This window comes from Phyllostomus hastatus, unplaced genomic scaffold (genome assembly GCF_019186645.2).
Source record: "Phyllostomus hastatus isolate PE091 unplaced genomic scaffold, TTU_PhHast_1.1 phas_scaffold_78, whole genome shotgun sequence".
NCBI lineage: Eukaryota > Metazoa > Chordata > Mammalia > Chiroptera > Phyllostomidae > Phyllostomus > Phyllostomus hastatus.
Window position 1 is genome coordinate 13,834,696 of NW_025334041.1, and position 24,644 is coordinate 13,859,339.

Consider the following 24,644-nt stretch of genomic DNA (forward strand, 5'->3'; position numbering starts at 1 on the left):
TCGTTCTAGAGCATGAGCGCCCCCATCAGGTTGGGTAGCGCCAAATCAATGCATTACTCTTGATTGTAAGAATACATTCAGGTATGTATTCAGTCGGTAAATATTGCTCCAGCACGTACCGTATGCCTGGCGTTGCTCCAGGGGCTGGGAGAATGCAGTGGGGTGGGGGCCGTGGATGCCTGTCCTCAGCTAATGGATGGGCGTACTTCATACTTACACAGCCTGAGTTCCGTAAGCTTCCACAAGACTCTTCCCATCTCAGAATTAGCAGAGAATAATGTTCAAGAACAGGATCTCTGGGTCCAGACAGCATAGGTTCAAATCCCAGCTCTACCTGTTCCCTAGGTTTGTGACCTGGGACAGGCTGCTTCAGCTCCCTGGGCTTCAGTTCCCTCTTTGCAGTGGAGGTGGGGATATGGCGCAGACTTCAGGCGGCTTTGTGAGGGTTCAATGAGAAATGCTCTCCAGGGCACTCGGCCCAGGGTCTGGCACAGGAAGTAAAAAGTGTTACATGTGTGTTTGCTCCCGTTTCGGACACTTGACGGCATGACTTGCAATACTGTAACACTGGCAATGTCCAAAATGCCTGTCAATAAGGAATGGTTTGGCCAAAAAAATGGGTACAAAGATACTGAAAATAAAAATAAAAAACAATTCTCCTCCCCGGTTAAGGCCGTGATTGAACACGTCCAACCACCATATAACCCTAAATGGCCCTGTAGGGACATTAAACGTGATTGGTTTGATACATGTCTCTCCTGCTGATTCTTAGAAAACTGAGGGGAAAGGGGGTGGGGTTTTCTAAAATATGGTTTCCCTTCCTGTCACGTGCTACCCTCTTTGTCAATGGGTGTGCATTATGGGGAAAGGAGGAGCGGGGGTGTGGCTGGCGGCCTATGAAGACAGTGCTCGTGGGAACTGTGAGTCACAGGCCGTGCTCTCTGGAGCTCAAAGGAGAACGGACCCCCAGCAACCCCCAAGCACGGTGTCTGTGGCCTTCCAGCCAGAAGCTAACTGAGAAATTAAACACTGATATTGGGGAGATAGGGGGTTAAGTCAGTAGCTAAAGAAATACGATAATCTGATTCAAATTCATCTGGGTTATTTAAATACTTAACCTAAAATGGGCTGAAAATATAATTTGGTTACCATGGCATTATGTGCACTCATGTGAAAAAACAAAGGCCAAAAATAGCCCCAAACTACAGCCGACAATCAGGATAAGATGAGTAGCTATGAGAAACAATAGTAATGTGAGCTCGTCTAAGCTAAGCTTCAACCCTGTGAGCCCTGACAGGACAGAGCCAAGTTCAGGGTCTGCCTGTGTATCTCTTGCGGTGACTCGGAGAGAGAGAGCGGAGCTCCCAGGCACATGCGCACAGAGATGGAAAGAGCATTACATAACTTAGTCTTCAGTTCCACGAAATGGATCCCAAGGAAATAGGCAGGAAAGAGATCTGGGCATTGTTAGTAGCATAGGGTGTGCTGGGTATAACGTACACCTGCTTTCAAATCCTAAGCCCACCCCTTACTCCGTGTGTGGCCTTGTATTAGTGACTTAAATTTCCTGAGCCTCAGTTGTTTCTTTTTTTTTTTAAAGATTTTATTTACTTAATTTTAGAGAGAGGGGAAGAAAGGGAGAAAGGGAGGGAGAAGAAACATCAGTATGTTATTGTCTCTCCCATGCCCCCCACCACTGTTGACCTGGCTTGCAACCGAGGCATGTGCCCTGACTGGGAATCGAACCAGCAACCTTTTAGTCCGTAGGCTCTTTGGTTCACAGGCCAACACTCAATCCACGGAGCCACACCAGCCAGGGCTCAGTTGTTTCTTTATAAAATAGGAGTGGTAGTGCTAGCTCATAGGTAGCAATAAGGCTTAAGTGAAATTATAATACACTGCTATATAAAGTATTATTGCACTGAGAACAATACACGTTCAGCACATTGTTACTGCTCTTATATTTAGAGGCAACTTTTAAAATCTTTTTAAATATACAGTGTTAAGAGTAGTAAGAGGAGTGTTGAAATAAGATATACTGTATCCACGCTACTCACTCAAGTGCTTTGAAGGGGGCCTAATGTCACCGGTGTGTCTGGGACAGAAAGCCAGCATGGGGCAGCCAAGAGACCTCACAGCCGGCTTCCCCGGGGTGATACCATGTACCCCGATCACAGTGGAGCCACCTCCTGTGTGTGGAATTTAGCCTTGTGGCCTTAGATAGTTAGTTCTTCTCATACGCCCGAGAATGGATGCGTCTCTCGGAGACAGAGCCACGCCAAGGTTACAAGATGCTGATGCATGAACTACAGAGCTGCTCCTCGCACTCACCATGAAAAATAGACCCGCCGCGGGGCCCAGAGGCGTTGTCAGCACGACCAGGCATGCTTCCCCCAGAGACAGGTCACTCGGGGAGAGGTGCGTGTGGTGAGAGAGAGAGGTGGCTGTTTAATTCAAGGGGCCGGACTGCCCGCTTGCCGCTTCCGGCCCAGGAGACATTGAACTTTCCTTTCCTAGAGACCTCACGACCCTGCCCTTGCCCTCCACGTGCAGGTGACAGACTTCGGCTTTCAGAGCTCAGGGGCTGCTTTGTCTTCTTGCACCTCTACCCTGAGTAGAGGTCACCGAGTGACTAACATCATAAGCTGGGGAGGGCCCCCACGTTAGCATTTTTGGGGTGGAATTTATTCTAACGAGGAAGGGCATTGATGGAACGCATATCTCCAAGTGAAAGGAACCGGGAAGTAACAAGAGTCACTCGGCTTTTCTGCCATGTGTTCTGGACATCGTTCGAAAAGTAATGTTGGTGCCTTTCCTCCAAGCCCTGGGTTTTGTCGCCTCGTGGTTTCATGGGCACGTGGATGTTCGAAGTGGTCAGTGACCAGGGAGGTTGAGGTGCGCCCCAGAGCTCAGCTACATCGAGCTGTGTCGTTTCTCACCTAACAGACCCAAACATGCAACGTCAATGTGACTCGTGAGGTCGGAAACCAGAGAAAACATGCGTTGTTTCAATTTTCCTTGTAACTCGACATGCAGAGTGCCTCACGCTTTTCAAACTGGTATGGGGTCTCATTTGATCTTCAAAACGCCCACAGTGTGGCCGGCGAGGAGAGGATCAGTCACAGGCGGGGATGCCGAGACTGAAGGTGGCAGCATTGTCCAGTCCCCCTCGGCTCACGCCCTTTGCTTCCACTCCCTGGCCCCTGTCCGTCAGCTTTTTTTGGAGGTCTCTTGTGTAGGTTTAGTTGCCACTGGATTTATCAGCTCAGAGCCACTGGATTTATCAGCTGCCCATGTGAAAATAGCCTTTTTTGTACTGTTCAGACGATGGGATTTTGTCTGCCTTGGCCACTTAAACCTTTCATCCTCCAGACTCACGGGAGGACTCTGTGCTCTGCCCCCATTGTGAGCTGGCGGGCAGCCTTTGTGGACCGGATACTTCTAGGAGTCCATTATAAACATTCCTGTCATCCGTTCCACCGTGTCGGGGAAGGAGCTTCCTTTGTGCCAAGAAATCTGATTCAGCCTTGGCTTTCTGAATAAGCCCAAAAGGGGGAAATTCAGGGAAAAAGGGACTTCCTCTGTCCCCTCAGGGACTGAGGCTCCTGCTGCCCGGCACAGAGCGGACATGCGTTTGGAGCTTCATCGGTGGCTGCAGGACTCCGCTCCGAAAACTCGTTTCAGTCAGTTTTGCTTCTCTGTGTACCTTTGGGACAGGTTTGCTGTCTAAATTTAGGACGTGCAATTAAGCTATTGCCTAAAAGTGGCTTCTCCTAATTACCTGAAACTTCAGTTGTCGGGTCCCTGTGTTCCTGTCATCCTAACCATTTACACACTCTCAAGAGTGTGTGGCAGGAACACTGAGTGGAGTTACGGAAAGCTACTAAAATGGGAGAAATTCAAAGAAGTGTTTTTTTCCCTTTGCTCCACGGGCTCGGCCCTTCTTCCTTTTCTGTGACGCATCCGGAGAACTGGAACAAAAATTCTCGGACAGACTGTGAATACCCGTGCCTGTCACTCTTCTCGTTGCAGCCTCACATTCCCTCTCTGAACAGTTCTTTTATCTGGTAGAAGCCAGAGGTGTTTACTGCGGATCACAGTGACCTCTTGTTTAAAGACCTTGTGGGGGTGGGGGGGGGGGATTCAAGCTGTTCCAGTAAAACTAGCAGTGAATTAAATGGAAGGTAGCTAAACCAGTGCCTCTCCTTTCCTAGGTCAAGTCCTCAATGTGTTTTTTTTTTTCCTGTTGTTTTTCTTTTTTCACAAGGACCCAGGTGTATATCAAATAAGAGATTAACTCTGAACACAGGGGAAGAGAAAATAATTGGCAACTGCATGTTCCCCCCAGTCAGGCCAGTATCTTTGGCATCATTCTTAACAGCTCAGTCTCTTATAATCCCCATCCTATCCACCAGCAAACCCTAGGGCATTTGTGCGGAAGCCTTCCTTCCAAAGCCGGCTGTGTTCACTGCCCGCCCACTGGTGCTGGCCACCGTGCCCACGCCACCATAATCAGTGACGGGGATTATTGCAACAGACTCACTGTCTGGTCTCTCATTTCCATAGCAAGCTCCTCACCTGCAGCCAGAGTGATTGCTTCAAGTAGGAGGCACAAGTTCTCTAAACTCTCCAGTGACTTCCCCTGTCACTTGGAATGAAAGCGGAAGTCCTGGCCGGGGCCCACCAAGCCCGCCAAGATGCCACTGCCAGAAACACGCCCCCTCCCGCTTTCACTCATTCAGTCTCAGCCAGGCTGCCTTTTTGCTTCTCCTAAAACACACCAAGCACCTGCCAGCCCTGGGCGGTGGCTGCGTCTTCCACCTGGGACGCCCCTCTCCCAGCTCTCTGTGTGGTTCACCTCCTTATCTCTCTCCACCCCAGAACTTTCCATTATCGGGAGTCCTGCCCCAATAACCCTGTCTGGGACAGCACTACCACTTAGCCCTCCCCCATCTTTATGGCTGGCTTTATCCCTAAAAACTGGCACCACTGACAAATTACATACTCATTTGTTTATTGTCTGCCTCACCCACTTCTGCACTAAAACGTTAGCTCCATGAGGGTGGAGGTTTTTGTTTCTCACGGTGTCCGCAGTGAGTGGGGCAGGGCCCGGCACCTCATGGGGATCAGTCAAGTCCGATGAATGCCATGCAGAGACTGGCCACGGCCCCCTCCCTGGATGGTTTTTTTGTTTTCCATCTGGCACTTGCCCTCTTTTCCACAACTGCCCTTTGAGGACAGAGGTGAGCCAGGAACTAGGACTACATAGTTATGTCTCGGGACAGCTGCAGAATCGATGTATTTAAGGGATATTTTTATAAATCCAAAAAAGAAAAACTCACAAAATACACAAATGTTGAAATACACTCTTTCCCATCTGCTTCTTACCTGTTGATGCATTCAAAGCATAAAAGTAACTAGGTCAGGGTGAAGAACGCCTTCAAACACATAAATCAATTACAAGAATTCTTCACCATCGGGATCTCATTGACCTCAGGCTTGTAGAAAGAAACGTGCATATAAAATCCACATATGCTAATCTCCTGAATGTTTGGGGATCCTCGCCAATCAGAGGGGAGAGGGATGCTGGGAAACCAGTCTAAACCGGATTTAGGCAGTAGGCTAACACAGAGTGTCTGTTCCGGGGCTGGGTCAGTCCCGACTCCAGCTAAGACTCGGATGCCTCTGTGGGTCACCACTGGGTCAACGGGAACAGAAACGCAGCGCTGAGGCAGCTCCAGGCTGTCCTGGCCCTGCTGTTCTCTGCCTGCAGGGGTGCCGCCCAGAAGTGGTGTTCAGACCGCGTTCCTCATTGCAGCCGAGGCTCCGCAGCGGGTGGCTTTGAGGATCTCTTCTCTCTCCCCCCAAACCATGCTGTGAACCAAACCCACTGGTTTTACCATGACTTCTTCCCTGTCCGTGTGGCGGGGAACCCTTCCGTAACCTTTCTGGTGTCTGTCTCCTCGTGTGTAACAGGAAGCCTTCGGGCTGAATGCCCTAAATGTAGCATACTTTGGTAAGAACCAGCTGGCAGGAATTTCTGGAAACACGGCTGGCACCATGACTGGTCTCACTGACACTGAATTACAGTGACCGCACCTGCACCAGCCCTGAGCCTCGAGTTACGTCCGGAGGCGCTGTCTTCCCAGGAGTGCCTTCGTTAGCGAACCGAACCGAAGTGGTGGCTGCAGCGACGAAAGGCAGGGGGCCCGCTAGGGGGCGCGCTCCAGTCCGCTGCAGGGGCCTCCCCTTCCTAGGATGCGACTGTGTATTTACTCACGTCGCGTATTTCTATCTTCACCGAAAGTGAATAAAATTTTTTTAGCAGTTTAGCTCTTTGTAGAAACAGGATTCTTTAAAAAAAAAATTATCTTCAGTCAGTTCCTATAGGTAATTGGCAAAGAGGTTGGATTTGTGACTTTCAGAAGAGTGAAATCTGCGAAGGCCAAGAGTTTTATTTTTATTGAATTTATTGGGGCGACACCGGTTAACAAAATTATACAGGTTTCGGGTACACAGTTCTGCCACATGTCATCTGTGCACTGCACTGTGTGTTCACCTAGCCCAGTCAAGTTTCCTCCCATCGCCATTTATCCCCTCTACCTTCCTCCACCTTCCCCCACCCCCTGCCCTTCCCCCACCCCCTGCCCTTCCCCCACCCCCTGCCCTTCCTCCACCCCCTGCCCTTCCCCCACCCCCTGCCCTTCCCCCACCCCCTGCCCTTCCTCCACTATCACCATGCTGTTGTCTGTGTCCCTGAGTTCTTTCCCCTTTCTTTTTCTTTTCGTTCAATCCCTCCACCCCGCACCCCGCAAAGTGAGTTTTTGTATTGCCAAGAAGTAGCATTTAAAAATATTTGGGATTTGACAATTTAATTAAATGCAAGTACTTTCAGAACAGGTTAATAGGGATTTTGACCTTGGTAGACAATGTTAGATTATATATAGGGTTTATGAGCGGGCAGCAGTTGTGTGTCCCTGATTTTATTTTCACATCTTTCCAAACGTGTCTCTGCCCTTATCACTCACCACCCTCCACCCCCCGGCCACTTTTCTCCGAGGTTTCCAGAGGTTTCCACTCACCCAGTTTCTTCTCATCCCTGACGAACTTGAGCGATCGAAGCTGGCCGCACTCGGAGCACCCTGTGAAGGGCAGGCTGGTTGAAAGAAAGCTGAAGAGGCGCTGAGCACTGTCACATCTCAGTGCCAGGGGGACAGAATGCACTTCCCAAGACACAAAGTTAATAACTTGTTTTGTTTTTGGCTCTTGTTTCCGTCAGGTCAGCCACCACCCACCTATCTCTGCATGTCACGCCGAGTCGGGGAACTTTGTTTTCTGGCAAGGTAATGTGCTGACTAACGTATCTGACCCCCAGTATTTTGGGGGATGTTATAGATTTGTGTCGTAAGGAGCTGCTGGTGAATGCTTGTTAAGATTAAAAGTGGGCCCTGGACGTGGGCTCGCTGGAAGTATCCACTCGTGTTCTTGCCTGTCATCCCTGAGCAGTAACTGATATTTGTCTGCTTCACAGCTGAGGAGTCAGGAGGATAATTTAGTTGCTCCCTCTTTCAAAAAATTCTCAATCGTGTGATCACCACCATTTTCCTGTAACGTTTTCTCTCTTTCATTCCGTAGACATTGAAAGGCCTCACATTTCAAGAGACACAAAAATACTCAGTTGTTTATCATAGTCTAGATAGCAGAGGGGTTTTTGCTTTTCAAATTTTTTAATTTTATTTCTGAAATCACATTTACATTGCTGACTTTTCTTAAATTTGAGAACTGTTCTCTCTGGATTTGGGAGGGCATGGGTTGTTCTAAAGAATAAATAAGGCTACAAATATTTTCTAAATGGATTAATTTTTTCTTGCCTTTTGGACTGAGGTCCTTTGCTAGCTTATTAGCTATACTTCTTTGTTTCACTTCTCAGTTGTTACTTTAGGATTCGTATTATGTATCTTTAATGTATCACGGTCTACCTTCAAGTAATGTGCCACTCCACTTGTATTATAAAAAAACTTACAAAATATACCTTCATTTCTGCTCTCCCAACCTTTGTGCTATTGTGGACGTACATTGTATTCATGTATATTATAAACCCTGCAGTACATTGCTACTACTACTCTCTTTGCTTTACATGGCCAATTATCTTTTTCTTGAGGCACCTTTATCAAGATACCCAATGGTTTTTAGTATATTTACAGAGTTGTGCAACCATTACCACAATCAGTTTTTATAACGTTTTCATTATTCCAAAAGAAACCTATTTATCAACTCCCCCCACCCCAACTTCCCATTTCCATGAGTCTCTTTCACCCTGAGACAACCACTGACCTACTCTCCATAGATCTGCCTTTTCTGGATAGTTCATGTGAATGAAATCATGTAGTAACGTGTGGCCAGGGTCATCCTGGGCCAGCTCCGCCTCTGTCCTGGCCATCGGGCATGGCCCCACTGGCCTCCCTGCTGTCACCTCTGCCCCCCTGCGGCCTGAAGCGTCATGCCGCAGCCAGAGGGGTCAGTGGTCTGTGCCTTTCTCCTTCTGTTCCCCGTCTCCCTGCTGGCACCACCACTCATGCAAGTCGAAGAAGTCTGAAATCATCCCCAAGTTCTCCCTGTCACTCACACTGCACACCTGGTCTGTCACCCAGTTCTATTTGTACGTCTTTACTGGTCCCGGGATCGTTCCCTTCCACTCCATCCCCACCACTACTGTCTGGGCTCACTTCACCCTGGTTTATCCCCAGAGTAGCTGCCGTGGCCTGGTAACTTCTCGCCTGCTCCTCATCTCTCCTGCTCCTACTCCGTTCTCCTTACTGCTGCCAATTGTCTTTGCAAAGTCAGTCCCCTGCTCAGACAAACACCTTCTTTTGCCCAGGGCACACAAACCAGACTTCCTAGGCAGGCCACAGAGCCCACTTTTGGTACCCAGTCTGTCTGTGTTCTCTTCCCTCTGGACGGTCTGACCGATAGGACCGAACCACACCCCGTGCCCCACCTTGAACAGGCTATGTCTTCTGCCTTCAGTTGCTTTCCTCGGCCTGGTGGCCTCCTGCATGGTGGCCACTCCTCTCCTCTGGGGTCGTTTTGCCTCACAACATACTCCACTGTATAGCTCTCCCAAGGGGGCTCTCCCGAGGGGGCGCTGGATTGCATACAAAGTCACAAAGGCACCCTATATGGTAACAGGTTTTATTATGAAGACTGTCCTGTGTCATAATCGACCATCTATGTGGCCCAAGAACACTTATATCTACCTAGCTCTCCCGCTAAATGTGTAACATGTTGTATTATTGTATTTCAGATGTGAGATGGAAAAACAAGTTCTGGGGCAAATCCCTGGAAATTGTCCCCATTGGCACAACCCACGTGACTCTGCCTAAGTAAGTGCTTCTGTGGGTGGGAACTTGACAGAATTCAGGGCCAAGATAATGGCTTTAGGACAGGCTGCCCACGCACCCCCCGCCCCCAAGGCACTGAGTGGTTTTTTCTTAATCTGTTTGACAGTCAGTCCAAACGTTCCCATTTTGACAACCTCACATTTTATTTCCCTCAAATGAAAGTGCTTCCTGGAGACCAAAATCCCTTGAAAAGATGCTTTCTGAAAACTCATTTCCACTTTCTAAAAAGTTAAGAATGGTGGTTTTTCTTTAACATTGCAGTCCTGCCTCACTGTTGAGATTTCTTTGAAGGGAGATCTGGCCTTGATCCTTCAGGGACTGTTGACACTTATTCATAAAACAAAACATGGCGTCCAGAACCACGCCCCCAGGATCCATGTGCCCTCCCTCATTCTGCTCCTTACTAATTGCCAATTGCACATCCTTGGGAGGTACCCTAACCTTTCGGATCTCCAGTGCTGTCATCTCTGAACTGGGCATAATCAACCCTCTACTTCATTGGGCTGCTGCAGAGATTAAACAGATAGTATATGCAAAGCATGTAAAATCGTATGTGGCCCGTGGTATGTGCCCTGCAAGTGCTCGGTCTGGCTACCATTATCCTCATAATTATTATTTACCTCCGTAAGTAGTGTCTGAGCACTTTCTCATTGTAAAATACTTAAGATATATATACATTAAGGTTTATACATATGATACATGTGCATATGCCTACATGTGCATATATTTACATGCATACATATATGTGTACCTAAATGTGTGTGCTCACATGTGTGTCGGGGAAGAGCAGATTGCGAATGCCTTCCCCCACTGCCACTTCCCTTTCCTAGTTTGGGGACTTCACGCAAGTCACCTCTGGCTCTCAGTTCCCTCCTGTGTTGGAGGGAGTGGGCTGTCTGCAGAGATGACCCACTGTAGAGAAGCCTCTGGTGGCAGCTCCTGAGCCTGACTGCCCTCAGCTCCATGGCACAGGTGCCTCCCTGGAGAGTAAAAGCTCAGGCCGCCCAGCGTGGCTGAGCAGCTCCGTCCATGCCGGTTCCCTGGGTGCAGGAATGAGTGTTTCCTGACACGACTTGTTTGTGACAGTGGCGTGCTTGTCTGCATGCACTGTGGGCTCTGCTGAGAGCTGTTCCTCTCACCCTCTCCCCCTCTAGTTTTGGAGATCACTTTGAGTGGAACAAAGTCACCTCCTGCATCCATAACATCTTAAGCGGGCAGAGGTGGATTGAGCATTACGGAGAGATCGTCATCAAGAACCGGAATGACGATTCCTGCCACTGCAAAGTGAATTTTACCAAGGTGAGCTCTGGTGGCCCTGGGCGCTCTGGCCTGGGAAGGCCCTGGCACAGCCGGGGCTGAGGGGCACAGGGGATCTTGGGGAACTTTTCACCTTCGCTTTTGTGCCGGCAGACCAGCCATGCCAGGGGTTCCCTGGTCCCAGTCCACCTCTGTCACCTGGACCAGGGCCATGGCTCCTCCTGGCCTCCTTCCTTCCCTCTGGCCCATCCTCAGTGCAGCAGCCACAGGGAGCCTTTGGAAACAGGTCATCATGCTGCCGTGTGGATGGACCTTGAAGACAGTATGCTGAGGGAAATAAGCCAGACACAAAAGGGCAAATGCTGTGTGATTCCATTCTTATGAGGGACGCACCTCAGTCAGGGCCATGGTAACAGAAAGTGCAATGCTGGTGGCCCCGGGGCTGGGGGGCAGGGTCTGGGGAGGGAGTGTTTGATGAGCGCAGAGGTTCATTTTGGGGGGACAACAATTTCTGGGGAGAGAGATGAGGCGACAGTTGTACAGCATCATTAAGGTACTTACTGTCACTGAATTGTACACGTGCACATGGTTGAAACGGTAGGTTTCATTATGTATGTTTTACTACATTTTTTTTAAAAAAGGAGGTTGTGTCACATTCGACCAGATCTCCAACAACTTCCGTCTTTCTCACGGTACCAGCTTCATCCCTACAGGGGCCCACGGGCCCCGCCCAGTCTGCACTTCCCTACCCACCCCTCAAGCTCACACACACACATGTGCACACACGTGCACACACAGGCATGCACACACATCCCCTCCCTCCTCTCCAACCTCAGCGTGCCCGTCCTTCCTCACTGTGGTCCTCAGGCCACACCGGCCTTCTTTCTTTCTCTTCGTCTTCCCTGCCTGGACCCCTCTCCACAGATCCTCCCACCGCCTGCCCCCCTTGTTATCACATCCCATTGTTGGGAACCGCCCTGACTGGTATCAGAGGCTGAAACCCCCGCCTAGGCTAAAGCTAAGGGAACGCCCTTGGAACCGTGAGCCAGCCAGGAGACAAAAGCTTATCTCCCTGGCAGGAATGCTGCTTCTGCTGCTTTATCCATGACTGAACCCCCCAAAAGCTTGGTCAGTTAGCCAAAGACGGGTAAGATTCCCCATGGGGGGAAAGCGACTCTAAGACAGGCACGATCACTTTGGGAGGCCCCCCCCAAAAGAAGGACTTGGGGGGCTGCAGCAAAAGGGGGTGATGGACCCTCGCTCCTCGGCTTTGACATAGCCTGAGTTCTCAGCGTCTGGGAGAAAATCTCCTTATGTCTTGGTTACCTTAGTTCCCTTGCTCCACCTAAGCCTAAAACAATGACAGGGTGGTGCAGCTCGGTACTGAGAAGTGCGGATTCCCTGGGTGATCAGGCCTAAGAAAGAATATGTAAATTACTGTGAAACCTTCTTTGTTTAGAATGCTCTCAGTTGAATGAGAAGGGTCTTAGGAGGAAGTTAATTTGTTCCTCAGTCTTACAGCTCTTTGACCCCCAACTCAATAGACCGGGCAGAGTTCTTTGTTTTCTATAGTTCCTTACTTCCCCTAATGAGTACTGTACTTTACCTGAATTATTATGCAAAATGATCCCAATAAAAGCAGGTATGGACGGTAAATCAGCGCGCTCCCCACTAGGGGGGGTGGCCATTCTGTCCCTACTTCCCCACAGAAACTAGTTTGTCTCTGTGCATGTGTTGTTCTTTCTCGCGTGTGTTTCGGCTAGCCATCCACAGCGTTCCATGGTCACTGCTGGCCGGTGACCCACACACAACATCCCATCTTCTCCGAAGCTGTCATCGCTGACTGCAATTAGCTTGCTCCCTGTGGGTTTCCTTGTTTATCTGCTACACCCCATGCCCTCCTGCCACCCCTGCCCCAGGAGAGTGGCAGGCCGGTCTGTCTTGCTCAGGGCTGCAGCCTGCCGCCTGGAAGTGGTGCCTGGCGCCCAGTGGAGGCCCATCCGCGCAATGAGTGAGCGGACTGGCCTGCGGCACACGCGTGGAGTGGTCTGCGCTCCCTCCCACCTGCCTCGGTGGCGGCCCCCTTGCTCCTCTCTTCCTCCTTCCATGCCCTGTTGCTGTTAAAAATCTCAAGTACTTCAAAGGGCCTGAAAGTGTTACCCTACCCTCAAAAATATTTGCATTGAGTTAAGGTGAATTCTAAGCTGAGGTATTTGGTTCTCATCATGGGATCTCACGGGGTGCCCTCTGGGCCACCTGTAGCTGGTGGGGGGGGGGCATGATGGACGGGTGGACTGGGGTCTTTCTTACATCCTGCAAGTCGGACTGGGCTGTAGTCAGACACAAAGCTAGTAGTGATCTGGCGTTAAATAAAAATGGCCCTGCCTCTTTGAAAGCTTCGTCTAAGCTGTCTGCAAAAAAAAAAAGCAAAAGGCAGCCTGGCACAGAATCCGCGCGCTCTTCCTGCAGGGGAGAGCCGCCCAGCTCTCAGCATTTCCCCCGAGGAGGTGTGCTGGGCTCCTGTGTCTCCCAGCCGCCTGGTCCTTGTCCACCTCAGACCAGAGCGCAGGTTTTTGTAGCCCCACGAGATGAAGAGCGTTCGGACGCGGGCCGTGTGCCTGCTGCGGAAAGAGAACCTGCGAGCAGGCATCGGCGGCGGCGCCCGTGGGTCGGGACTGCCTCCCATTGAGGCCCCATCCCCTTGCCAGCGTTGGCTTTGTTGGCAAATATGTGTGAGAAAAAACCCGGCATCTGCTTCAGAACAAACTGAACAGCCTGGACAGTATTTTTATCTTTCTTGCCTCAGTTTTACATGACGTGAGAACTGACTTTCAAATTTCTTATTTATTTATTTATTTTTAATCATTGTTCAAATACAGTTTTCTCCTTTTTACTCCCAATCCATTCCCACCTCCCACCCCTCCCCACTTCCCTCCCATTACCACCCTCCCCTTAGTTTATGACCATGTGTCCTTTAAGTTTGTTCCTGTGAACCCTTCCCACTGTCCCCTGAAATTCCCTCTACGACTTTCAAATTTCTGCTTCAGGTCAAGATGCTGAGCACAGACTTGGGGTGGGGAGGCCAAGCCGTCAGACTACGGCCTGAAAATGCCACTCAACTTCATTAGCTTCCAAATATGGATTCTGTTTTGGCTGAAAATAGTACTAGGGTTTTTGAATTGTGGAGTAATGCCTTCCCTTTTTCTAGTGGAGACTTTTTTAGGGCAGCCAAGGAATTGGGAGATTTTCTTTTTTTAATGAATTCTAGGAAGTCGGAGCTCCCTCTGCTGGGCATGGTGTAGTACTGCATAAAGCTTCAAGGCAGAGCTGAGCTGAGCTGGTCTGGTCTCAGACCTGGTCCAACCACAGTGTCATATGGATTGGCTCAGGTCCCTGTAGATTGGATGAAAAGACCTATGGTTGGGGGGAAAATGATAGAAGAAACTGAACGTTTGTTGGTTGACAAAGTGGCCACCTGTATTTGTTTATAAAAGACTGTCTTGTTCCTTTAGAGAAAAAAATTACAGGAGGTATATTTCTTTCCAGCTGCAATAGTCAGACCCACGGCGAGCACCAGGGAACCGCTGTTCCGGGGGGTGGGGGGCGGGGAGCTTACAGGCCAAGCACACTCCATGGCTGATGTGGACAAACTGAACTTTCCCTTATTACTTTGTGTGTCGAAAATGTAGAAGAAAATGCATCTCACACACCCAGAAAAAAACGTATCAAATGTTGGTTCATTGAATTGCAAACTGTAAATAAAGGGTTAGCTATTAATTTTTATTACATAATTAAAAGTGTAATAAAAAATGATAGAATCCAGAACTGGCGAACTATATGCAGTGTAGAATTATCCTTATGGTTCTCTCCGTTCCCTTTTTCCCCCTTCTCAGTGTCTGTAATAAGTGGACCCCATAATACTAAACAGACCACTCCCGCTTGACTTCTAGGCAAAGTACTGGAGCACCAACGCCTGTGAGATCGAAGGCACCGTGTTCGACCGGAGCGGGAAGGCGGTGCGCCGGCTCTTCGGGAAGTGGCACGAGAGCATCTACTGCAGCGGCGGGTCCTCCTCGGCCTCCTGTGTCTGGAGAGCGAGTTAGTATGGGGGATGGGGGAGGGGGAGGCATCGGTGTTCACCGGCGCCCCCTGCCTGCTCTGAGCTGCGTGTGAGCTGTCGTTCCTCTTCACTCACCGAATCATCTCTCAGACACATCCCCAGGCTTATCAGCGACTCCGCCGGTGGCCTGGGGTTCTTTCTCCCAGAACGAAGCCTTTGCTACTCCCCGGTCGTTCTGTCCTCCCGTCAACACACCTCACCCCTGTGCCTACACTGGGCACTAAGAAGGGGTCAGTGAAGTACCGGAAGTCATGCTAGAGCAGGACAAAGAGAGAAACGTTCCCAGAAAAGCAGGGCGACCTGAGGGCACACAAGAGTTAGGGATCCCCCAGGTCCGTCCAGCCCCACAAGCCACTCTGATCGCCCCTGTCATGCCACAGGGATGCTGAGCCCTGTGGGCGGCCGTGGGAGGAAGGACCAGGGGCAGCCAGACCTTCCTAACAGGCCCCAGGGTGTTTTAAGACTTTAGTTCATCTTCTAATCTGATAAGTAGGTTTCCCAGCCGTGGTCCTATTAAAAAAACATTGTTCTGAAAGACCACCATTAGGACGTTTTAGGCTGATCAAAACAAGAAAACCATTCTAATAGTGGCTTAAACCATTAGGAAATGGGCTAATAATTACTAATAAGTTGGTGGGTGGCCCCAGGGTTGACGAGAGGCGGCTTGCCTGTGTCAGGAGCACAGGTCAGGGAGGGTGCATTCTGCCACTCCTGATATGGTGGCCGTGTTGCCCTCCTGGATGTAACCGTTGTCACACGTCACTGTCACATCCCCACGTGACAGGCCACCAAGCAGGGAGAAGGGAGGACAAAAGAGCGTTCTTCACTTATGCCCCACTCTTCTCAGGAGCGCAGTTTCCTCGGGTCCCCAGCGAATGTGTCTTTACATTCTGTCAGCCTGGAGCGGGTCCAGACCCATCCTGCAGCAATGCGGGGCACCTGGGTAGCCCGGAGAGCGTCAGGTGGCTTTGGATTCACCCCCTAGGGAGGACACAGTGCCTCCAGACCAGAGCAGCTTCCCATTAGCAAGGAAGAAAGGGAGATGCCTGTGGAAGGGGCCGCAGTGGGTAGCAGCCACCTTCTCCTCCATCGCCCAGGTCGCTGGAAGTCAGTGTGGGCTGGTCCCGGAGGCCGCCTCCCTGGCCGCAGAGGCGCAGAGGCGCAGAGGTGCATGTGGGATCCTGCGAGGAAGCACTGGCTCTCCTCTGCTTGGAGCCTGTGTCACAGAGCGGGGCTCCCATCCCCTCTGGGTGCTAAGGCAGCACCTGGACGGGAGAGCCTGCATGAGCTGTTGTCACTCTTGCTGTCAGTGTCTTATTCACGGACTTTCTCTCTCTGCCTCGGCCACGAGCGTCCTGGCCCGTCTCCAAGCAAAGCCCCCGTCTTCAGTCTGGTGGGTGGAGATGGGGACAGGTTTCTGAGGGCACTTTGGGAAGCTTTGATGTGATTTCATACTTAGGATACACAGAGAATTAGACCTAGAATTTGACCAAGGACTTCGAAATGTCCGGAAGTGGTCTGTAGAAAAGCTCACGGAACACATTTGTATTTGTGTACATGAACAACTAGAGCTTACGCTATGCATGATTTTATTAGTCTAGATTTGATTTACCCAGTGTAAATTTGGGGGGTTTTTAGCTTGATTTAGCTGGAATTCAAGTCAGGGCAATACGCCTGCACTAACCTGCTTGGGCCGCCATAACAAAATACTGCAGACCGGGCGGGTTCAACAACAGAAACTGATTTTCCCACGGTGCTGGAGGCTGGGGAGTCAAAGATCAAGGAGCTGGAGAATCCGGGTTCCGGTGAAGGATCTGTGCAGACAGCCGCCAGCCCAGGGCCCGCCCCACCCCTCTGACCTCATTTAGCCGTGCCTACCTCCTCAGGGGCCCCATCTCCAAAACAGCCGCACTGCGGGTGGGCTTCAAGCCTTGAACTTGGGGGAGATATGGACATTCAGTGCATAGCATTCTGCCCGGGCCCCCAAATGCATGTCCTTCTTATGTGCAATATGTGTTCACCCCATCCCACCAGCCTCCCAAAGTCTCGCCTCATTTCAGCTTCAACGCTAAATTCTGAAGTCTCGTTAAATATCATCCGTATCAGGTAGGGGTGAGTCATGACGTATGATTCATCCTCCCCTGCTGTGAGCCTATGAAACCAAATGTGCTTCCAGAATACAGTGGTGGGACAGCCATAGGACAGGGGTCCCACGAGGGAGACATAGGAACGAAGGAGAGGGGACAGGCCCCAAGCAAGGCTAAAAACCAGCAAGGAAAAAATGTTATTAGATCTTAAGGGTCCAGGATAATCCTCTGTGACTCAATGCCCAGCCCTCCAGGTCCGTTGGGGCAGTGGCCCTGCCCCCAACATCCCCGAGGCCCTGGGTGGCAGCAGCCTGGCCCATTTGCACTGCAGGGTGGCCTCAACCTTTTCAAGGTGGAGACTGCCTGGCCCCTCCCCCCTGCCTGTGCCGTCTGGGCCTGTCGTGGGAGTGGCAGCCAGACGATATCCGAATCCCCTTCAGCCATTCTCGGCAGCTCCAGAAGGATGACAGGTTTGCCTCTGGGCAGCTCGCTCCAGGGCCCCGTCCTCTGAAATGACAGCAGCCCAAAGGCCATTCTCCTTTCGGTCTTGGGTCCTCCGTCCCCTGCGGGTCCAGCTGCCAGTGCTTCTGCCAGTGTGACCCACCTCTGTTCCTGGCTCCGCTGAGAGGGTTTTTAACGGAAATGTGTAAGGTTCGGCAGGGCAGGAGTTAGGGAAAAGAAGGGCAGGTGTGGAGGGAAGAATAACATTTACTGAGCACTGACAGGGGGTGGTCCAACATGACTGCAGGCAGAAGACAGTTTTAGGAGAATTTGACATCTCTCAAGTGGAAAATGGATGCTCTAGAGTGATAGTCTTGTTAGTGAGGAAACATGGATCTCGAGTTCTTTTGAACAAGTTTGTTTTAGGAACAAATTATTTTTCCGGGTTACACAGTATAGAGCCTTAAGGACGTTTTGTGAATTTGCTGTGTAGCCGCACAGAGGAGGCCTTTCCCTGGTGGGTAGAAGAAGACTTCCAGAGAGGAAAATGTAGAGGGACTATCCAGCCCTCGTTGTTAGCCAGAACATGTTAATGCAAACGGAAGAGTGTAAGAGTGTAACGCTGAGAGAGAAACATCGTAGCTGGTCTGAGATGAAAAGCGTGAGGACGTTAAAATGGAACGTAACTGCAGTGCAAGGTAGGGATGAACGGTCTCTCTTTCTTGCAGATCCCATGCCAAAAGGCTACGAGCAATATTACGGCTTCACCCAGTTTGCACTAGAATTAAATGAACTTGATCCGTTGTTGAAGGCTCTGTTACCACCTACGGACACTCGGTTTAGGCCAGACCAAAGGTAAGGGTCCTTTTTTTCCATCTTTGTCTCCAGAGCTGTAGAGCTTTATATAGACTGTTATTAACAGCTTCCTGGACCCCAGAGGAGCCTGGGATAGACAGATGATGCCATCAGGAACAGGGGTGCAGGGGACCGCAGAACCGTCACATGGGCACCATGGAGCCCAGCTTACGTCTGTGTGTGGCACGACCTCTCTTCATCGGGAGAGCCCCATTCCTGTGGAAATATCAAGAAATGTGTTTTTTAAAGAGTTTTACTGCATTCAATTAAAAAATGTATTGTGCATTTGAAAGGGTAAAAAGCGCCCGCCTCCTCCCCACCCAGAACTGGAATTACTCTGGTGCGCTGAGATCCGGTGTTTGAGTCTCCGTGTGCTGCTGACCAGCTGTGTGACATGTGACATGTCTGCTGACCAGCTGTGTGACGTGTGACACGTCTTTTCACCTTCCTCAGCCTCAGTTTCTGACTCTGAAAAATGGGGAGAACGATCTCTCCCCTAAGGCCTTTCTAAGTAAGACTCAAAACCCAGAAGGGAAAAAGGGGGTAAAACTTGACTTTATTTAAAAACACACATGTACACGCAACACCCTTCTTCGTGGCAAAGTAAATAAAATGTATACGCAAAGTCAAAAGATAAATAACAAACTGAGAAGTTTATATCTGCTACTCATTTCATGAACTGTTTCTAGAAATCAAGATCAACCCATTAAAAAATGGACATAAGAAAATGAACAGGTCACAAAATAAGAAGTGCAGATATCCCTTAAATATGAAAAGACGCTTTATCTGACTCAGACAAGTGCACATTTTTAAAACCCCAGGGACATGCCGTTTCTTAACCTACGGATGGCAATGATTCGAAGGCATGGCGTGCTCTGAGCCTGTGGGGAAAGGCGCTCCGGTAGCCTTGCTGGCAGCAACGTGAATCACTGTAATGCCCATGAAGGGCAGTTTGATTGTATACATTACAGACTCCCCCTTCAGCCCAGCAATTTCACTTCCGGAAATTTCTCCCTACAGTACACTAACCCATGTGCAAAATGAGAGATACTCATGGCCCTTCGTTGCAGCATTAACTGTAACATGAAAAGATCGGTGACATCCCGAATGTCTATCAGTAGGAAATTGTCAAAATAAATTCAGATACATCCCTACAACGGAACACTGTACAGCTTTGAAAAATGCAGGTGTCCGTGTGCTACCCAGGGAGGGCTCCAGGTGACACCGGGTGGGGGCGGGGCAAAGTAGGTCTACAGCTGTACGTGTGGCAAATAATACAGCAGTTAGTAACTAAAACAGGAGTGAACTCGGTTCCATGTACTCACAACTGTAAAACTATGTTTGCCTCGACCTGCGTCGTTACATAGAGAGTAAAGCAAAGGGAACCAAGGCACAGACAGTGCAGTACACACAGCCTGCTACCACTTACGTTTGCAAAAGGGAGGGAAGAGGTGAGGATACGCATTCATGTTTGCCTTACGCGCATGGAGAATCTCCGGGAGAATGCACTAGACACTAGTAACACGGGTGGAGTGAAGGGGGTGAGACGGGGGGAGGAGATCGATAGGAAGAATTAGAGATGAGGATGAGTGGGAGACTCCAAGTGACTTTTTAGAGATCTGATTTTGGAACCACATATATAAACCACCAGTTCAAAGAACAATATCTTCCCTTACTCCCTCAAATACCGTTTGAAGGGTGGAAGGGGGTCTCGTGTGTAGGAAAGCGTCTGGCGTATCCAGTTGGGACACATGCGGTCCCAGCAGTAGTGATCGTTATAGGTCTGTGGGATTTGATTCCTCTATTCTCTTCCTCAATGCCTCAGGTTTCTCGAAGAAGGGAAGGTGGAAGAAGCTGAAATACAGAAGCAGAGGATTGAACAGCTGCAGAGAGAAAGGCGGCGGGTCTTACAAGAAAATAACATGGAGCACCAGCCGCGGTTCTTCAGGTGTGTGCCGGGCCCTGGGGGTCGGCAGGTGCTAGAGACACCCAGTGCTTCTGGTGTGGAGAGTGGACGGGGGTGCCCCCTCCCCACGGAAGAGCGTTCTTCGCATTTTCCCGGCTTCAGCGTGGGGACACCAGCTCCCTCTGCGTGAGGGCCCGCCCGGCTGTGACACTTGGCTCTAGGCCGCCCCTTCCTCCGTCCTTCCCAGCTGCAGTGACTTCCGTTTTGCACCTCTTGCTCTGGCCCAGCTGCCTCCCAGCCTCTAGCCCAGCGAGTTCGCAGGGGAAGTGGTCAGTGAGTCAGTGCTAGTGGAGAAGCAAAGGGACCGCCGTCACCCGGCTCCGGGGCCCGGCCAGCTGGTTAAATCCGTGCCTGAGCTTGGTCGCCCACCCCGGTACATTATACACAGCGACAGGCACAAGCAGCTATCACACCACCGGCTACCAAAATGCCAAGTCCAGTAGTAGTCTCAGTTGCAGAAGTCCCAACAACACACTTGGGCTTGGATGTGGAAGAATTACTCTTCAACTTGCCAAGAGGGTCTTGTTAAAAATAGTCGTAAAGCTGTGGAAGGGGCATCGGGGCTCATCAGCCCTTCACCCCCCTTTTCCTTTGCCCGAGAAGGAACGAGGGGCCGGGGACCAGAGGCAGCGGCAGGAGGGGCCTGTGCAGTGTCCTGGGCCGGGGCCTGGCTCTCGGACCGCCAGGCCAGGGCTCTATACGGCTTCAGGGGGGTTGTTGTTTATTCATTTTTTTTTCAAATCAACATTAAAACACATATGCAGAAAAGCTGTAGGCTCCAGCCCCGCCCTCCCATTGAGTCTTGCTTTCAGGGAAACCAGGGTTTTGTGGTCGTTTATGTGGATTTTGTTGTTGTTATTGTTTTGTTGTCATTGTTTTTTAACGGGCAACAGAAACACTTTTAGGAGAAACCAGTTACTAATACATCACACCAGCAAACTAGCAAAATATAAAGCATGTATTCAAACACAGCACACTGGGAATAAGTAATGTTTCACCCCCAAGTACAATGCTTTTTCTTTCAAAGTTGATGTGGATTCTGTCAGATCCTTCCCGATCATTGTTACAATCTCAGGGCGTGAGCAGTTGGAGACTGGCTGGCCAGAGCTTCATCCCCAAATATTCATAACTTTGTATAAATGTTTTAAAAATAAGACCTTAAATTACATTTTTGAAAACAGGCCAGAGACAGGTAAATGGATAGATTAACAAATAGACTGATGAATTGGTAGATACACACATACACCCTTAAGTAGGTCAATTCTTTTTTTTTCCTTATAAATCATCTAGTGTCACTTTTAAACAAGGAGAATCTGTAATTATAAAGATGTTCATCACAGTATTTTTCAGAATCATTAAAAATTGGGGGTAACCAAGCTGTCTCAAGGGCTAGGTAAGGAGATTCATCAACTGGATGTAATGCGAAAGCATCAAAAATGACTTCACACGCTCTGCGGAGGCCTATGGGAAGCGCGTGAACATTTAAATGCAAAATATCACATGTCACGTAGGCTGGCGTTGCATCTGAGAGTTGTGTCTGGAATGGAGAGGGCAGAACACAGCTGCAGCCAAGGGCCGTGGCTTTTTCCCTTTGATTTCTCTGTGAAATTGCCAGCGTGTTGCACATGGCGAATAAAAACCTGGAGAGAAGGCACGAGTTCTTCAGCAGCCACGGTCCCGGCGAGGAGACGCCCGAGGGGCGGGCGTGTGGGGCCTCGGAAGTTTCCCTGCACGCTCGCTGAGGAACAGTGAAAACGTCATCGGGAGTTTCCAGTGGAAACTGGAGCTTGGGCACAATTGGGCCTCTTCGTTTCCTAGTGAAGTCTTCGATAGGCAGATTGGCTCATTTTAGACACACCCTCTACTAGAATAGGGAAACAAATATGAAAAAAAAGAATGACCTGTGTTCCCAAGAGTGGAAAAACAGGCACCTCTACTTTCGCTTCTAAAACACATAACAGTATCCATCAAAATGACAATCCACATTCTCTCTGACAAATTCTTTGACAGAATTTTTTAATGTAACTACTCATGTACCTATGAAATAGCATATGTGTTTATTATGTTATTATAAACATATTTATAGTAGCTAGAGATTGAAAACAACCTTCTCCATGCCCTCCAGTAGGGTACCTGTTAAACCGAGGTGCATCCCCACCATGGACTATTATGTAACTGTTTTTAAAAAAATGAGAAGTCTCTTGTGGCCAGAGTCACCAAACCTTTTCTGTAAAGGGCAAATGGCTGGTACCGCTAGCTTTGCAGACCGTGAGGTCTCCGTGGTGATTGCTGGACCCCGTTCAGCAGCGTGACAGCAGCCACAGACAGACAGCACTTAGGTGGGCCGGCGTGGGCGTGTCCCGGTAAAACGGTATTGCAAAGGCAGGAGGCTGGCATGGGGCCTAGGGCTGTAGTTTTCTGACTTTATGGTGGAAAATGGCCTCCAAAATATAGTTTGTCAAAAACTCAGGAGATAGGGCACCACAGAGGACTACCACTGTGTAAAACACGGGGGCGGGTGGAGTCTGTGGGCCTGCTCCTGCAGGCAGGAGATTCCCCTAAAGGGGTGAAGCTGGTAAGACGGTTGCCTCCAAGAAGACCTGGGGGACAGGAGTAGGAAAAACACTTCCAGCTAGTCACCCTTTCCTGCCTTTTGAAGTTGGACTTGTGCATTATCGTCAAAGAATAGCGAACCAAGGTGGTTTTTTCCAGACTGTCTCTGCTTCCTATTCCTTTGGTTCTTAATGTTAACGTAGCACGTGATCGGAACAGCCGGGTTGCCTCGGCTAGTACACAGCCCCACCCCGGGGGGCGTGGCTGTCTCCTCGCAGAGGGTCAGAAGGTAGTTTCCAGTTTGCTCCCAGCTCCAGTGCTGGGCTCTCAGGGATACGGAGAACGACAGCAGGGCTAGGAGAGGAGGGATGGATAGGAGAGAGAGCTCAGAGGGCAGTGCTTTCAGGAGCTTTCAAGACATTCTTTCCTCTTCCGCAGGAAATCCGACGATGACTCTTGGGTGAGCAACGGCACCTACTTGGAACTCAGGAAAGATCTTGGTTTTTCCCAGCTGGACCATCCTGTCTTGTGGTGAAAAATGAAAACCGAGCGATGCGTTCTCGTAATTCTGTGTTGGCTTTCTGAAGCGACAAACCTGTGTCTATATATTTAGAAAATGTTCTCTGGAATGTTCACTTGTGCTTAGCTTGGCGTTTTAAGTGTTCAAGCACTCTATATTTTCTTCTGTAGGGTTCTTTACAATTTCAAGTGTTATGATTGTTTATATAAATGTAGAACACCTTGAAATTTCTTTTTTATATATAAAGTATTTAATAAAAATGAAAGATTCATTGTTAATGCGTGGGTTGCAAAAGAAGCTTTAACACTAATTTTCCAAAGGTTAGGAAAATTCAAGTTGAATTTATGCCTTATAAAATTATGTTGCAGAAAAAAACAATCCATCTCTCCCGGGTGCATTAAGAAACAAGAATGCCCAGGGTGACTCACCCATGAGGACGCTACCCAGGTTCAATTCAGTAGCTCAATCTCTTTTTGCCTCAGACAGCTACTGACTTGCTCAAACAGAGCGATCCTGCGGGTGCTGGATTCTGAAGGACATTTGCATTTGCATTTGCATATGGGTGGTAGAGAGGATGGTGTAAGGTTGGTGGAATGTGTGTTTTTTATACGAGGTGCATATGGTACCTTCTTGAAGAGGAAGCCTTTGAGCTCATCCCTCCCCGTAGTTTTTATTGCCTTATGTGCGGAATTATGCAGGTCATGGCTCAGAGGAATTGTCTTTAATCTGAGAAAAATCCCCATTCATTAAATGTCCAAATGAAATCCCAGAGAGGCAGCGGGAAATTTCTCCTTAGAGCTGAATGCTTGACAAGAAACTCTTTTCTGCTTCCAACACCCCGGCTTCCTGCCCTGTCGGGCCACATCCCTGCCAAGTGTGGAGTGTCCCAGCTTAGAGTAAAACATCCAGCACATTCCATGCACCAGTGTGGCTCTGTACACATTTAGCAAAATAACTGATTGTTTTAAAATACTGTTGTGGTATTTTCTACCTCTTAATAAGCACTGTATTTTAGATCTTGTATAAAAAGTCGGACCATCTGCCTTATAGACATGTGTAGAGAATTGATGTTCTTCCTTTGTGTTGAGCTCTGATAAAGCTTTTGGTGTCTTACCCTTTTCCCACACTTTCTTCTTACTCACGTCCCTCTCTTGTGGGTCTTGCAGCCGCCCTGCATTTTACAGATGATAACTGCCGGAAGGGGAAGCTTCGTCTTTGTAAATGTGTCATTTCAAGTGACGAGAATGGAGTCTGTGCAGCAGTTAAATTGTGCTACCGAAAGCAGTTCCAGCTTCTGCCCAGATTACATTAAAACCAAAGCCTAATTTTTTAAGCCTTTTACTCTGATGTCCATAATAACTCTATGGAGTGTGAAATAAAATGGTGTGGTATAAAAGATTGCTCCCAAAAATATTTTTTAGATATTTACCTAACTTCAGAGCCC

The 24,644-nt window shown here is 49.4% G+C and overlaps 1 protein-coding gene across 9 annotated transcripts in view; it reads left to right on the forward strand.

Annotated features, from left to right (window-relative positions):
- OSBPL3 (oxysterol binding protein like 3) overlaps positions 1 to 23,478 on the forward strand; it is a 157,899-nt gene extending 134,421 nt beyond the window's left edge. For all 9 annotated transcript variants that reach the window (XM_045827450.1, XM_045827448.1, XM_045827455.1 and 6 more), the window contains 7 exons: positions 7,280 to 7,343; positions 9,305 to 9,383; positions 10,556 to 10,700; positions 14,609 to 14,756; positions 18,035 to 18,161; positions 19,987 to 20,109; positions 23,119 to 23,478. In XM_045827450.1, coding sequence (XP_045683406.1) covers positions 7,280 to 7,343; positions 9,305 to 9,383; positions 10,556 to 10,700; positions 14,609 to 14,756; positions 18,035 to 18,161; positions 19,987 to 20,109; positions 23,119 to 23,215 — 783 coding nt within the window. In that variant the 3' untranslated portion in view covers positions 23,216 to 23,478. The remainder of the gene's footprint in view (positions 1 to 7,279; positions 7,344 to 9,304; positions 9,384 to 10,555; positions 10,701 to 14,608; positions 14,757 to 18,034; positions 18,162 to 19,986; positions 20,110 to 23,118) is intronic.
- Positions 23,479 to 24,644: the final 1,166 nt, after the last annotated feature.